Source organism: Anomaloglossus baeobatrachus, chromosome 2, assembly GCF_048569485.1.
Source record: "Anomaloglossus baeobatrachus isolate aAnoBae1 chromosome 2, aAnoBae1.hap1, whole genome shotgun sequence".
Taxonomy (NCBI): domain Eukaryota; kingdom Metazoa; phylum Chordata; class Amphibia; order Anura; family Aromobatidae; genus Anomaloglossus; species Anomaloglossus baeobatrachus.
Window position 1 is genome coordinate 645,371,319 of NC_134354.1, and position 15,365 is coordinate 645,386,683.

Sequence of the window (15,365 nt, forward strand, 5' to 3'; positions counted from 1 at the left end):
CACAGCTAAATGTTCCAGAAGATGTAATTCATCCTAGTGTTATCCAGTAAAGCATTTGAACTGTTCATACAAGGTGCGGTCTCTGCCTTATTACTATCTACCTCATACAGATGTACCCTGGGAAAGGTTTGGAGCACCAGGAACCAGGTAGGAACACCGTGACACCCCAAACTTCACAACACCACAGAAAAGCCACACCACCGCTCCGCATCTACGTCTTGGCCTAATAGTACCTGCTGCACCTACTAGCCGTGTGTGATATATGTTACACCTCTAGCTCCACCCTCTGCATGTAGCTCCTCCCTCCTCTCAGCCCCACTGTTCTACAATAGAATCTTATCAGTAGTAAATGCCGTCTCCTATCTTAGTAATATAAAATTCTATATTCACTGAATACAGACATTTCACAGGAATTGAGAATCTTGAAAAGGAAAGATCATTCCTGGATTAGAAAGGAACAATTTTCTCTGATAAGATATGTCACAAAGTTGCTTATTTTCATGTGTATTAATTATTTTCTTAATTAAAACGACGGTTACACATTAAAGATGAAACATCCCAAGTATAAAAATTATTGCCGCATAAAGAAATGCTGGCATTTACTTTTTCGGGATATTTTATTAATGGATAGGGATTAGTACCACAGGATAAATCGAGCACTGGAACAAGCACCTTCCACAATGTCACAAAGTAGTGTCTCCTTCATAAAATGAGTTGTCACTCTCAAGGTCTTTATTTATGAACGCACCGCTCCCTGCCTCCTGGCTTCCTGGTTGCTGAAGAGGGGTGTGCTCTTGACAGTTCGTATCACATCTTGGTTGCACCACTGGCCTGAACTGTGCACTCTCCTAGGCTGCTATATCAGGCAGCTTTGCCTCTGGAGCATTGGAGGAGTGCAGTAGCACTGAAGTTGGCTGGATCCGATGTTCCTGTTAGCTTGACTTTTGTCCAGGAGCTCGGCCACCTCTGCAGTGCAAGCCTGTGATCTAGGCAAAAATGTGTAAAGCATAAAATTATAAAATTAAAAATCCCTCTTTTCTTGAGAATTGAGAAGATTTTTAATAGAAGGTAAATTGCGAAATTGCTGGGCAGAACTGGTGTCACCGTTGAAGGGGTAATATCACAAGGGGTGCAGTTGCCAGATTCAGTAGCTGCTAGACAGCCATATGAGCTCCATCTACAGTCATGGCCAAAAGTTTTGAGAATGCTACAAATATTAATTTTTACAAAGTCTACTGCTTAAGTTTTTCTAATGGCAATTTGCATATACTCCAGAATGTCATAAAGAGTGATCAGCTTAACAGCAATTACTTGCAAAGTCAATATTGGCTAAGAAAATGAACTTTAATCCCCAAAACACATTTCAACATCATTGCATTCCTACCTTAAAAGGAGCGGCTAACATTGTTTTAGTGATTGTTCCATTAACACAGGTGTGGGTGTTGATGAGGACAGGGCTGGCGATCAATCAGTCATGATTAAGTAAGAATGACACCACTGGACACTTTAAAAGGAGGCTGGTGCTTGGTATCATTGTTTCTCTTCAGTTATCCATGGTTATCTCTAAAGAAACACGTGCAGCCATCATTACTCTGCACAAAAATGGCCTAACAGGGAAGAGTATCGCAGCTACAAAGATTGCACCTAAGTCAACAATCTATCGCATCATCAAGAACTTCAAGGAGAGAACTTTCATTGTTGCCAAAAAGGCTCCAGGACGCCCAAGAAGGATCAGCAAACGCCAGGACCGTATCTTAAAACTGTTTCAGCTGCGGGATTGGACTACCAGCAGTGCCGAGCTAGCTCAGCAATGGCAGCAGGCTGGTGTGAGTGCTTCTGCACACAGTGTGAGGCGGAGACTGCTTGAGCAAGGCAGCAAAGAAGCCACTTTCTCTCCAGAAAAAACATCAGGGACCGACTGATATTCTGCAAAAGGTACAGGGAGTGGACTGCTGAGGACTGGGGTAAAGTCATTTCCTCAGATGAATCCCCTTTTCGATTGTTTGGGACATCTGGAAAACAGCTTATTAGGAGAAGAAGAGGTGAGCGCTACCACCAGTCTTGTCTCATGCCAACTGTTAAGCATCCTGAAACTATTCATGTGTGGGGTTGCTTCTCAGCCAAGGGAATCGGCTCACTCACAGTCTTGCCTAAAAACACAGCCATGAATAAAGAATGGTACCAGAATGTCCTCCAAGAGCAACTTCTCCCAACTGTCCAAGAGCAGTTTGGCGCCAAACAATGCCTTTTCCAGCATGATGGAGCACCTTGCCATAAAGCAAAGGTGATCACTAAATGGCTCATGGAACAAAACATAGAGATTTTGGGTCCATGGCCTGGAAACTCCCCAGATCTTAATCTCATTCAGAACTTGTGGGCAATCATCAAGAGACGGGTGGACAAACAAAAAACAACAAATTCTGTCAAAATGCAAGCATTGCCTACGCAAGAATGGTCAGCTATCAGTCAGGATTTGATCCAGAAGTTGATTGAGAGCATGCCAGGGAGAATTGCAGAGGTCCTGAAGAAGAAGGGTCAACACTGCAAATATTGACTTGCTGCATTAACTCATTCTAACTGTCAATATAACCTTTTGGTACTCATAATATGATTGCAATTATATTTCTGTATGTGATGTAAACATCAGAAAACACAATTAAAAACCAGAGGGCAACAGATCATGTGAAAATATAATTTTGGTGTCATTCTCAAAACTTTTGGCCATGACTGTAATTGTAGGGATGGCCCACAACATGATGCTTCCCTGGGGCATAACCACCTGGGCATTCGTCTGGCATATGGGATATTATGTCCCCTGTATGTGGTGGTGTCACAACGATAGTAATAGTATAGGAGTGATGAATTATTGTAGTGGACCCAGTCCATTCATGTTGGTTGTTCTGCCTTCTTTCACGTAACGCTATGAATCTCCGGCATACAGCTAAACCCTCGTTCACATTTCAAATAAACAGACTGAATTCAGTAGCCTTGATTTATTTGCTGGTAACGTGAACTTGATTGCAGTATACGTGGAATATATAGTGAATATAGGAATATCCAAGATACAGTTGAATACGGTATATCCAAGATGCAGGTGAATACGGTATACGGAATATGGAGTACGGGTAAAAACTATAACAAGAAAATGATTACAGTCAGTACAGTGTTAATACAGAGTTAACATAGCATAACAGTACATGAGATACAGTTCTTATGAGAATGTAGGTGAAAGGTCACTGCATCTGCAATACATAGAAATTCTTATCTATACAAACAAGGCAAGGACTAAGATGTAGGATTACAATGTACAATGCATTTACTACAATATTCCATGTAAGATTCCATCACTAACACATGTAATTTGCTTTGCTCACCGGATTATACTAGGCAGGGGTGAATTTACAGAGAGGTGAATCAGCAGGTCCTTTCCTAACAAATCCAAGGAGAAAATGGCTGCAGGCTTATTCTCAGCTCAGGGAGGCGTTCCTTACCCAGAATACATTTATCTTAAAGGGAAACTCAGCAATTCAAAAGAATAACAACGACCTCTAGGGGTTGTAACAGAAATTGCTATGAATGACTATTAGCAGGCTGCCAAGGCAGGACATTGGTCATTCAATTTCTGTATGTAAAAATGTACATCATCTCACAGGAGGGCCAGCTTTAATGTAAAATTCAGTTATCTTCATTATATAACTCCAATAATGTAATAGTTGAGATGGTATTAGTGATGAGCGAGCACTACCCTGTGTAATACTAGGAAAGTACCAAGCGAATGACGAAATGGAAGGGAAACCCTTTTTCTAGGGAAGGGATTGATGGCGACCCCTGACAAAGCCTACCGCTGGGCCCTGGCTTAGATAGGTTCCGCAGCAATGCACCCAGTCAGATACCTGACCCTGGCTAACTCTTAAGTAGGCCATAGGTAGGGAGCGGATGGGATGAGCGCTTAGTCAACCCCACTAAGCTCTAAAGAAGACACAGGGATAACAAACGGGGCAAGTGAATGAATAACGTATCACCAGATGATCCAGGGAGAGGAACTGCATAAACTATAAAGTTCCTCCAGATGTATGCAAGCCGACTGCTTGCACTGAAGACTTGTTAAGGCTATAAGAGCTATCACCAGCACAGAGTAATAGGAAGTGAAGGTATATAAAAACAACAAGGGAAGTGCTGATGAAAAGCAGCTGAAAGGCTGAGGAATTCTGCAGGGTCCTAAAGTGAATTGATGGAAACCAAGCAGAAATAATAGAAGGTCAAGGAGCAATTTGCATTTCCATTATACTCAAGTGCTCGTTTCGCACCCATCCAAGCATCCAACTGCTCGTTATGAGTACAGCGCACCTGAGCATGTTAGTGCTCGCCCATCACTAAGTACTTTATGAGGAAAACTTTTATTTGAAATTTTATATATCCGGACATATTGACGTACCTAATCTATACCAAATACAAAATAACGAAAATCCAGCGGATCCGCTGGATTTTCGATACTTTGTATCTGCTATTATCCCCTTGTGCCTGGCATTTCCGTGCAGGATCAGCTGGTCTACTCCTCAGACTTACACACCAGAGTGGTGAGCTGGAGCACGTTTCTTCTAATCTATTCCAAGGTCCGTAACCCTTATCATAAGGATAGGTTATTAATAATTATGTAATGGAAAATCCCTGTAATAAATCATCTTTTAAATCACTCTATAAAGAAGGCAGGATAAGAAAAAACGTTCATTATAAAACAGTTTTGTTTTATGTAGATGAGAAAAATTAAGTTACTAATAATCAAACCTCCATAGACAAGCTGGTGCAGTGCGAGCCATGCGATCCCTGTGGCACCATTTTAATTAGTTTAATGCTGCATCTGGTGCACTGAAAATCTGAGGATGAACATTGTTGTCCTACTTTCTTCTACGCTTAAATAACTGCAGAATTTACTTCAGTACAGTGCGTTATGCTAAAGGATTCATCCGAAGCTTTGATTCCCTGTGTTACTACAAGACGTTCTCGCAAAGGGCCATTGTTCATCAGTGTTTTGGATCTAATTTTCTTCATTGTTTCATCAGTTTGTCAGTTTTTACAATCAGTGTTTCATTAGTGATTTTTCATTGATAAATAAAAAGTGACAAAGCTTCTCCTACCCATTGCAATGTTAATCACAGGCAGCACATGAACTTCATATGTACTGTATGTCAAGGTGTGATTTTTCACAGACCCATAGACTTATATAGGTTATTTCGATCTACAATTTGAATAAACAATGAAAAAGTCTCTGAGATATTTTACGGAAAACTTGGTCAGCAAAATAACAGTCTCATAGATTATAATGTGTACGGACTTTAGCCGTGACAATACTTATAGAACATGTATGTCCTGAATAAAGCCTAACAATTAGATCTTTTTGCAGGCTGCTCCTGTGTTTTCGGTAGATTTTACCTTTATCTTGGTACCAGTGAAGCAAGGAGGACAGAGGGAGTATGTGCATATCGCCATGTTCTCCACACAGGTACTAATTTATATATGAATAAAATGTCCATTAGAATGCTTAGACTCTTGTATTTTGATAGCATCATGGAAAAAGCATGAAAACCAAAATAAGTCTTTTGACGGGTATATGCCTGACCCAGGGCCGTGGGGTACCTGATCACGGGCTTTTAGTTTTCAGGGGATTGTCACAGGTGGCTGTGCCCGGTCTCGTGACCCTGGTGGCAGTTAAAAGAAGTCTGGTGAAAAAAATAGTAAAAATAAATAAAATAAAAGTGTCTTGTGACGCCACCTACGGTTCCCGGTAATATTACCGGCGCTGCTTGCAGACCTCCGGGGTGATGAAGATGCAGCTAGTTTGTCACGCTCCCCGTAGGTGGAGCGATGTCCCCGGAGCCCTTGGGAAGGATAAAGATTTTACACACAGGAGGAAGCTTACCACACGAGTCTTGATACCAGTTTCTACAAAACCACTGATGTGCGGCTCCCCATGTTCAGGCAAACGAAGTCCATAGTGAGAGCTGTACCTTTGATAACAATAACTATCACACACACACCAGATCTTTCTTTCTGCACCTTTACTGATGTTGGCAAAGTTAAGTCTTGGGTACAATCCAGGTGGTCAGGTGGCAGTTAGGATTTTCACATTTGTGAGTTATGAGGCCACGCGATCAGCTGTGCCTTCATTCAGGTGACCCGCGGACACAGCTCTCGGGTGGAGGATTTCAGCTGTGGCTGCGGGTCACCTGAGTGACGGCACAGCTGATCACGTGGCTCACTGCAGTCACTCAGGGGATTTGCGGTCACTTCTCTCTCTCTCCTCCCGACCGCAAATCTGCTTTCCCGGCGAAACATTAAAAAAAAAAAACACGCAAAATGTTCTTTTAAAGGAATCCGTTACCTTTATTAGCACACTATTTGCAACACATCCGTCACATGCCTCACACAATCCACTGTGACAGAGGCCTCACAACGCAAATGTGAAACCGGCCTTACTGGATGTTTGTTTAAATCCTGAACTGTCTAAAACCTAGTCCTGACCCAGGGCTGTTTTTGGCATTCATGCTGCCCTAGGCACTTTAAGTTGTAACGCCCCTACTGGTAAGGCTGCTTTCACATGTTGTTTTGCATCCGTCACCATCAGTTGTGTGACTGATGCAACGGATGCGTTGCAGATAGTGGTACAACTGATGTGACTGATACTGCAAAACAACGATCCATTGTTTTTTTTACTGTTTTACCAGCCGGCTATTGTGAAAGATCAGCTGATCACCAGGTGGCCGGCTGCCGGGCGATTAGCTGATCGCTCTCAAAAGCTGGCCGATCAGCTGATCGCTCACAAAAGCCGGCCGCTGGGCGATCAGCTGATTGTTCACAGTTGCCGGGCGATCAGCTGATCGCTCTCAAAGGCCAGCCGCCGGGCGATCAGCTGATCGTTCGGCCGCCGAGAGAGAGAGAAACATTGATTTCAATTATTAAGCAGAAGAGCTGAGCATGCGCAGTGGAAAACAAAGGATTCCGCTGGTCAAAAAACGCTACATGCTGCGTTCCTGCCGCCCCGACGGTCAGACTAAGGGGTACTTTGCACACTACGACATCGCAAGCCAATGCTACGATGTCGAGCGCGATAGTCCCCGCCCCCGTCGCAGCAGCGATATCTTGTGATTGCTGCCGTAGCGAACATTATCGCTACGACAGCTTCACATGCACTCACCTGCCCTGCAACGTCGCTCTGGCCGGCGACCCGCCTCCTTATTAAGGGGGCGGGTCGTGCAGCGTCATAGCGACGTCACATGGCAGTTAGTCAATAGAAGCGGAGGGGCGGAGATGAGCGGGACGTAAACATCCCGCCCCCCTCCTTCCTTCCGCAGAGCCGGCGTGAGACGCGGTGACGCAGGTAGGAGATGTTCCTCGCTCCTGCGGCTTCTCACACAGCGATGTGTGCTGCCGCATGAGCGAGGAACAACATCGTACCTGTCACTGCTGGAAAATTATGCAAATGTCAGTCCCTACACCGATGATACGATAACGACGCTTTTGCGCTCGTTAATCGTATCAAAAAGGATTTACACACTATGATATCGACTGCGACGCGGGATGTGCGTCACTTTCGATTTGACTCCACCGATATCGCACCTGCGATGTCATAGTGTGCAAAGCCCGCCTAAGGGTATGTGGACACAACATCTATTTCAGGTGGATTTGTTCCGTTATGAGCCTGAAAAAGCAGTAAATAAACTCTAAAAAGCCTGGCTATATACCCTGCAGTGTAGAGATGATGTGCTGCTCATGTGTTCTGGCTTTTGAACTTTTTAACTGCTTCAGGTTTCCAAAAATGTGAAGCAGTTGAATGAAGTGACCCGACCATTCCTCAGACAACTTCTGCTTGTAAGACGCTTACTGGTTTATTTAATACAATTTAATTAAAAAAACGGTCCCCAAAAGATGTCAGAAAAGAAGCAAAAGAGTAGCTTTAGCACAAAAGACACCGGTGTGTCCTGAAGCATCTTCTGCCTGAAAAACCCATGGCATTCGTGGACGTCTAGAAGACATTGTGTACCCTTACCCTTTAAATAGTAGGTACGTCCTCCCATACATAGACTAAAGGTGTCAGAATTCGCTAATATCGACAGATTCGGCCCATAGTCTAATGTATATGGCTGCCTCTGACTGATGATGTCTGGGGAGATAAGGATCCATCATGTCAGATTTAGGACTGAAGATCCTTATATTCTCTAAATGATAAACCTCCAGAAATGTCTTGCAGCGGCTTTGTTATAGAGAATACAGGAGTGCTCGGCAAAGTGAGCAATCCTGTATAAGGGTACGTTCACACTGGCGTATGACTCGCAGAAGTGCAATGTGAGAAAATCTCGCATTGCACTCGGCCCCATGTAAGACAATGCTGCAACTCAGATCTGCGAGATTTTCCTCAGCCGTAATTGGACTGAGGAACAAAACCACAGCATGCTGCGATTGTCTGCGAGTCTTGGATCACTTGCACCCATACAAGTCTATGAGTGCAGTGCGATATACGCATCAGCTGACAATGTAGGAGATGGAAAGACCATTCTCTCCCTCTCCTCTGCAACTGTGATCCAATGACAAGATTGCAGCAGAGCATGAGCCGAGGGACATTAGCAGATCGCATCTGATACTTTTGCATAGGATGCCATAGGCTATGTGCGCACGTGTGCGTATTACATGCAGTTACGCTGCGATCTGCAGTGCAGCGTAACTGCATGCATCCTGCGTCCCCTGCACAGTCTATGGAGATTATGCAGTAGCCGTGCGCACGTGGCATATTAGAACGCAGCGATTCGGCTGCTGCCCGAATCGCTGCATTCTAAGAAGTGACATGTCACTTCTTCCGTGCGATTTGCATGCTGTCTATAGGGAGAGGCAGCATGCAGAGCGCACGTTCTCTGCCGGCACCATGCGCTTCAGAACGGAGCTTTTCAGCTTCGCTCTGAAGCGCACCTTTTAGGTGCGGTGCAGAGCGCACACGTGCGCACATAGTCATATGCTGATGTGACCACAGCGTAAGGGAGAGTCTGGCAAGATAGCTGCTGGCCGAATGATCAGACAGCTGTCTATGTATGGAGGCATTAGTTAAACACTTGTAAACCTGAGAAATGTGGCCTAACTCAGATGGCTGTATTATCAGCCCGGCACAATGAACATATAATCATCAAGTATCATGTCTAATAAATTAAAGATTACAACATTTACATTGATAATTCACCACTACTACCATCAGTACGCAAGTACAGTACCAAGTCTATCATCAGTACATAACTACATCACAAGAACAAACATCAGTGCATGAATACATCACCAGAACTACAGTCAGTACATGCCTACATCACCAGAAAAATCATCAGTACAGAAATAGAGCACCAGAACCACTGTCAGTACATGACTGTATCACCAGAACAATTGTCAGTACAGAAATACAGCCTGAGAACAACCGTCAATACATGACACGTCACCAACGTTATACAAAGGTCATATAAACTTGTATACCTTAACAATAGTAAGGAGATGATTAAAATTGTTTGTTACTAGCGATCATCAAACTATGGACCATACAGGTACCACAGTACTGATTAGTTGCTAGTAGCCGCACTAGTAAACATTTAAAGAGTAACTTAAAGGTTTGATCTGAAGGCAAAGTAATTTTCAATTCTAAACCCCTATCTATTTAGTGCCAAAATGTAATTTTTTTTTAATATACTTGCATTAATAATTTCCTATCCTGCCCCTTGATGACACTTCATTTCAGGGAGGGACAGAGGCTGTGGCAGTGACTGCAGCAGCCCTGCCCCATGATAACACTTCTTTTGAGTATCCCAGCATGCACCATGCTCTATGATTCTCAAAAGAAGCGTCATAAAAAAGGTCCATTAATTCTTAGACTGGGTGCAGTAATGTGGTCCTGAGACTCCCATAGGTGAAAGTGCACGGCTCAGGAGACAGGACTCTGACTCCTACTAAATTCACGGCTGCTCTGTCTGCTCTCCTGCACTTTTCTAATAGGTCTTTGGCGCAATTGTGGGGGGACTAGGGACCGGGTTCCCCTCAGATCTGTTCAAAATTAATTACCCTAACAAGATATAAAAATAATTTTCTAAACATTAAGTCTCACTTTAGGTGCGTTTACACTGCTGCGGATTATCAGGTCTACCTCAACAAGTCGTCAATCACCCGATGCAAAGAGCAAATATTTGCTTGTATAGTGACATTTTTATGATTAAAAGGAAATCTGTTACCCACAAAATGCCGATCACCCTGTACAAACATTCACAATAGGGGAATGCCGCCCATAGAAAAATCATACCAGGTCTATACAGCCATACAGAAATAATACCAGGTTTATACAGCCCATACAGAAATCAATACCAGGTGTATACAGCTCATACAGAAATCACACCACAGGTGTATACAGCCCATACTGAGAATCATACCAGGTGTATACAGCTCATACAGAAACCACACCAGGTGTATAAAGCTCATAAAGAAATCACACCAGGTGTATACAGGCCCATACAGAAGTCATACCAGGTATATACAGCTCATATAGATATCACACAGGTGTATGCAGCTCATACAGAAATCACACAGATGTATACAGCCTATACAGAAATCATACCTGGTGTATACAGCTCAACTTTAGCATTTGATAAAAGATTCACTTTTGTTTATGGTATAGGCCGTGCCAAAAGTGCACAATGCCCCCTCACTGCAAAAAATAACTAAATGGAAGATTTTTCATTATTAGGTTCACTGTATCTACCTGGCATGAATTTGGGGGATGACAGACGCCTTTAAATATCTTTCTTGGCCGCACATTGTCCTGGGAACACACGCTGCCAAGAACAATGCTATTCTATGTGCACAGGACGATCATGTTAAAGATCGTACTGTGCACATGAAAGTTCGGTCACAGGCTGAGCAGCTATTAAACCACTGACCATCTGCTGGATATAGATCAGCGATCACTTAAAACCTGCATTTATCCAGCCTCAGACCTCGGAACCTCATAGGTCCTGATGCCAAGATGACTTCACATCCGCAGCTCGTCTCTGCAGACCTCCATCTTCTCTGCTCTTCTGCAGCACATCACGACACAGTGCCTTTAAAAATAACGTCTTTATAAAAATAATCACCCATTCTATACCCTAAATAAGCACCCAAAATAAATAACTGTCCCTCACTTTAATCCCTGCACAAAAAATATGACCCCCTATACCAGGGGTGGGCAATTAAATTTCCCATGGGGCCGCATGAGAACTTGGGATGGTTTTAGAGGGCCAGACTAATATAATTAACTCAATTCTCCCCAATACTGTATATAGTATATATACTACCCCTTCATAAACAAACAGTAAGTTAAACAATACACAGATTCAATGACAATATGGAGGACCTAATTACAGCATTAATTAATGATGAGATGATGAACTTTAATGAACTTGTGATTGTAAATAAACTACATCACTATATACTGCACCTGTAATAAACTACATCACTATATACTGCACCTGTAATAAACTACATCACTATATACTACACCTGTAATAAATGACTGTACATCACTATATACTGCACATGTAATAAATTACATCACTATATACTGCACCTGTAATAAATTACATCATTACATTCCCATATACTATATCACTACACCCCAAATATTAGTCACCAGTTACCCCCCTTTAACCCCCCCATTGTCCTGTCCTCAAGTTATTAGTCAGCACTCACCTCTCCCTCCTTATTGTCCCCTCCTCAGGCACCTCCGTACGGGCCCCCCGCTGAGCTGCTTCTTCCCTGGTACGGGCCCTGGTTGTGCCGCTGTTGTTCTTGTAGGGGCCCCTGCCGCTGCTTCTCTCTGTACAGGTACCGGCTGGTGCCGCTTCTCTTACCGGGCGGGAACTTTTCAAATGACACACACGCGTGCCACACTGACGACATCAGGGCACGCGTGTGTCACAGAGAAAGGTGCCGGGCAGGGAACAGAGGACAGATCCTGAAGCTCCGCACAGTGTAGCAGCGGAACACAGGAATCTCTCCTCTGTTCCCTGCCTGGCACCTTTCTCTGTGACACACGCGCGCCCTGATGTCATCAGCTCGGCGCGCGTGTGTGTCATTTTGAAAGTTCCCACCAGGCAGGAGTTGCGGCACCACGTCCCCTTGCCCAGTTCTGCCCTAGACTGTCTATATTATGGTACATGGCTTCCACACTTCCTACACTATACTACGCCATTACCTCTCATGAGTTACAACCACTACACCCTCCTCACTTATGAACTAGACAACGCCGCACACACACAACACCCAACACACTAACACTGCGGCACACACAAATATATGCACACACCGTGCAACACACACACAGCACAAAACATACCTCCCCCAAGACACACACACGCACCCCACATACACACACCCACACAAACTGCGCAACACACACAGCACAATGCTGCAGACACACAGCGCTCCACAAACAACGCAACACACACAACGCAACACAAAAACAACACCTCTCTCACAGACACCCACACCCATACAACATCCAGAACATTTACAGCGCCCTACACAAACACTTGGCAACTACACACAACAACATCTATATATATATATATATATATATATATATATATATAACAAAAATCATACATTAACTACACAATAAATTCTAGAATACCCGATGCGTTAGAATTGGGCCACCATCTAGTATATTTATTAGGCCTAATAAATAGACATAACTCAGCTCATGGAGCTTATGTCATCATACTTCCTTTATTCAAATAAGGACATAAAGCTCTTACAGTGAAGAAGAAACTCCCCCACAGCAGGAGGTCCCAATTGACTAACATGGTCCCATCTCCAAAATTCTATTCCAAAAACATCCAAATGTTAGGGTCTCATTCAGACCTCTAGGCTTTATGGATTCCATGCAATATATACATTCCGTTTCTTTACGGAGAATCTTGTTGTCCCAGTTCCCCCTTCTGTCACTCTGTTTGATCACCTCCAGCACACAGAAAGTTAGAACTCCCTCATCTCCTCCATGAAACGCTCTCATATGACAAGATATTGAGGTATCCCATTTATGGCGTATATGTCCCCATGTGATCCCCAATATGCTGTCTTAGTTGGGTTGGGTCTTCCCTTTGTAATTAAGGCGACACGTGCATGTGGCCATATAGACAACTCTCCATGTCAGACAGTTGGCATAATCACTCATAAAAAAAACTTATAAAAGAGGAAGCACTCACAAACAATTTGGATTGATTCACCAATTGTAAAAGAAGCATCTGCCACATCTAAATGTGCCGCAAATCCCCCTGTTCTGCCATGTTCCCTTATAGTGACTGTGTACTAGACGATCTGCAATTGATCTACCTTTCCTAAATGTTATTTTCGGACATTCCGGTATCATATCTCCTATTGCCTCATCTGCCCTAAGGATACCCCAATACTTTCTTAACACCCTATAAATTTGGCCTGTTTGTTAGTTGAAAGTTCCAATGTCCCTAATTTCCCCGGAGATGTCCTCCCTCTTTTTTGGGTTAACAAAGAATACCTTTTCTTATCCAAATCATTAAGAAAAGCTTTATTAAGTTTTTCCCTGGGGTAACCCCTTTCTCTGAATCTCCTCTGTAAATTTAATGCCTCAGTCCTAAAGGAGTGAATTTTGGAACAATTTCTCCTGGCTCTTAAATATTGCCACTTCAGAATACCTTTCCAAAGAGGCAAGGCATGATGGCTATCCCAGAGAAGGAGGCTATTCGTCACTGTTGATTTTTTGACCATTTCAGTCTGAATAGCCCCACTCTCATCCACTGATATCTCTAAATCCAGAAATGGCATTTTATGCTGATTAATTTCAAATGTGAATTTGAGGTTGAAATCATTGATACTCAACTCCTCTACCATCTGTCCGAACTCGTCCTTCATACCCGTCCAGATGACAAGCACATCATCTATGTATCGATACCAAGTATTTATCTTATCCTGCCACCACTTCCTTTCACCGGAAAAAACAACGGTTTCCTCCACCAGCCCAGGAGTATATTTGCATAGCTTGGAGCACAAGAACAGCCCAATGCAATCCTCCTATGCTGGTGGAAGTACTTACCGTTAAATAAAAAATAATTATGGTACAGGATAAATGATAGCAGATCAAGGACAAATTCATTGTGTCAATCGAAATGTGTGGCCCTACTATTAAGATAGTACTCCACTGCTTGGAACCCCTTCTTATGTATGATACCATTATATAGGGCCTACACATCGATCAACACCAAAAACGTCAACAATCTACGGTCATCCCATCGAGCCTAAGAAGTAGGTCAGAGGTATCTTTTAAGTATGTGGGCATCGATACGACAAATGGTCTTAAGATCTTATCAATCTAAATCCCAAAATTCTGGCTAACAGATCCAATCCCAGCAACGATAGGTCTCCTTTTTAAGGGATCTACTCCCTTATGCAGCTTAGGGTGCGCATAAAAGGAGGGTATCACTGGATATCTGGGGACCAAAAATTTATGTTCATTTTCCGAGATTAGACCATTCTCCAAGCCATCATCCACCAGCTCTTGGAATTTTTCAGTGGTATCTGCGTTAAGGACCCTATAATTCTCCGTGTTATTCAAAATCATCATGCACATCGCGTTGTATTTCTCATGATCAAGGATCACAAAATTACCCCCCTTATCGAAAGATTTCAGGATAATAGCCCCATTTTTCTCAAAATATTCAGGAGCTTCCCATTCTGTTTTACTCAAATTAGAGGACGTTATCCTATTGTGAGGGTTAATACTTCGCAAATCCCCCTCTACCAGTTGCATAAATAGGTCTATGTTCCTATAATCTCTAGCAGGGGGCTTTTTTGTACTCTTTCTTTTTAAATCTGTAAAAGGGTCCTGACCCAATCCCTGGTTGTTCTCATCCAAAAGGCCCATTAAATCATTAAACCCCTCAAAGTCTTCTTCACCAACACCCAATGTCAAACATTGTTCTTTATTATTCAGTTTAAAGAGTTTCTTCCACCTCAATTTGTGCCAGCACAAATTTAGATCTTTGACCCAAAAGAACACGTTAAATAGTGTTGTGGGACAAATGATAAGCCTTTTGTTAAGACATTCACTTCTTCCAATGAGAGGCTATACTGACTAAGATTTAACACTTGTCCTGCTAGGTTAGATACTTCTATACTCGACCGTTGGGGAAAAAATTGCTCGGTACTTGTTGCCCCAAAAAAGGAGATGAAGAGGCTGGGGATGAGGAAGGAACACCACCAATCACCCCAGATCTGACTCCGTCGTATTGTTCCTTGTGGTGCTTCTAGTTCTGCCAGCTGGTTGCCATCTTTCTCTT

The 15,365-nt window shown here is 43.1% G+C and overlaps 1 protein-coding gene across 3 annotated transcripts in view; it reads left to right on the forward strand.

Annotated features, from left to right (window-relative positions):
• The window catches only part of LOC142291969 (inactive dipeptidyl peptidase 10-like), a 352,241-nt gene that overhangs the window by 244,214 nt on the left and 92,662 nt on the right, over nucleotides 1–15,365 (forward strand). For all 3 annotated transcript variants that reach the window (XM_075336956.1, XM_075336955.1, XM_075336957.1), the window contains exon 13: nucleotides 5,402–5,500. In XM_075336956.1, coding sequence (XP_075193071.1) covers nucleotides 5,402–5,500 — 99 coding nt within the window. The remainder of the gene's footprint in view (nucleotides 1–5,401; nucleotides 5,501–15,365) is intronic.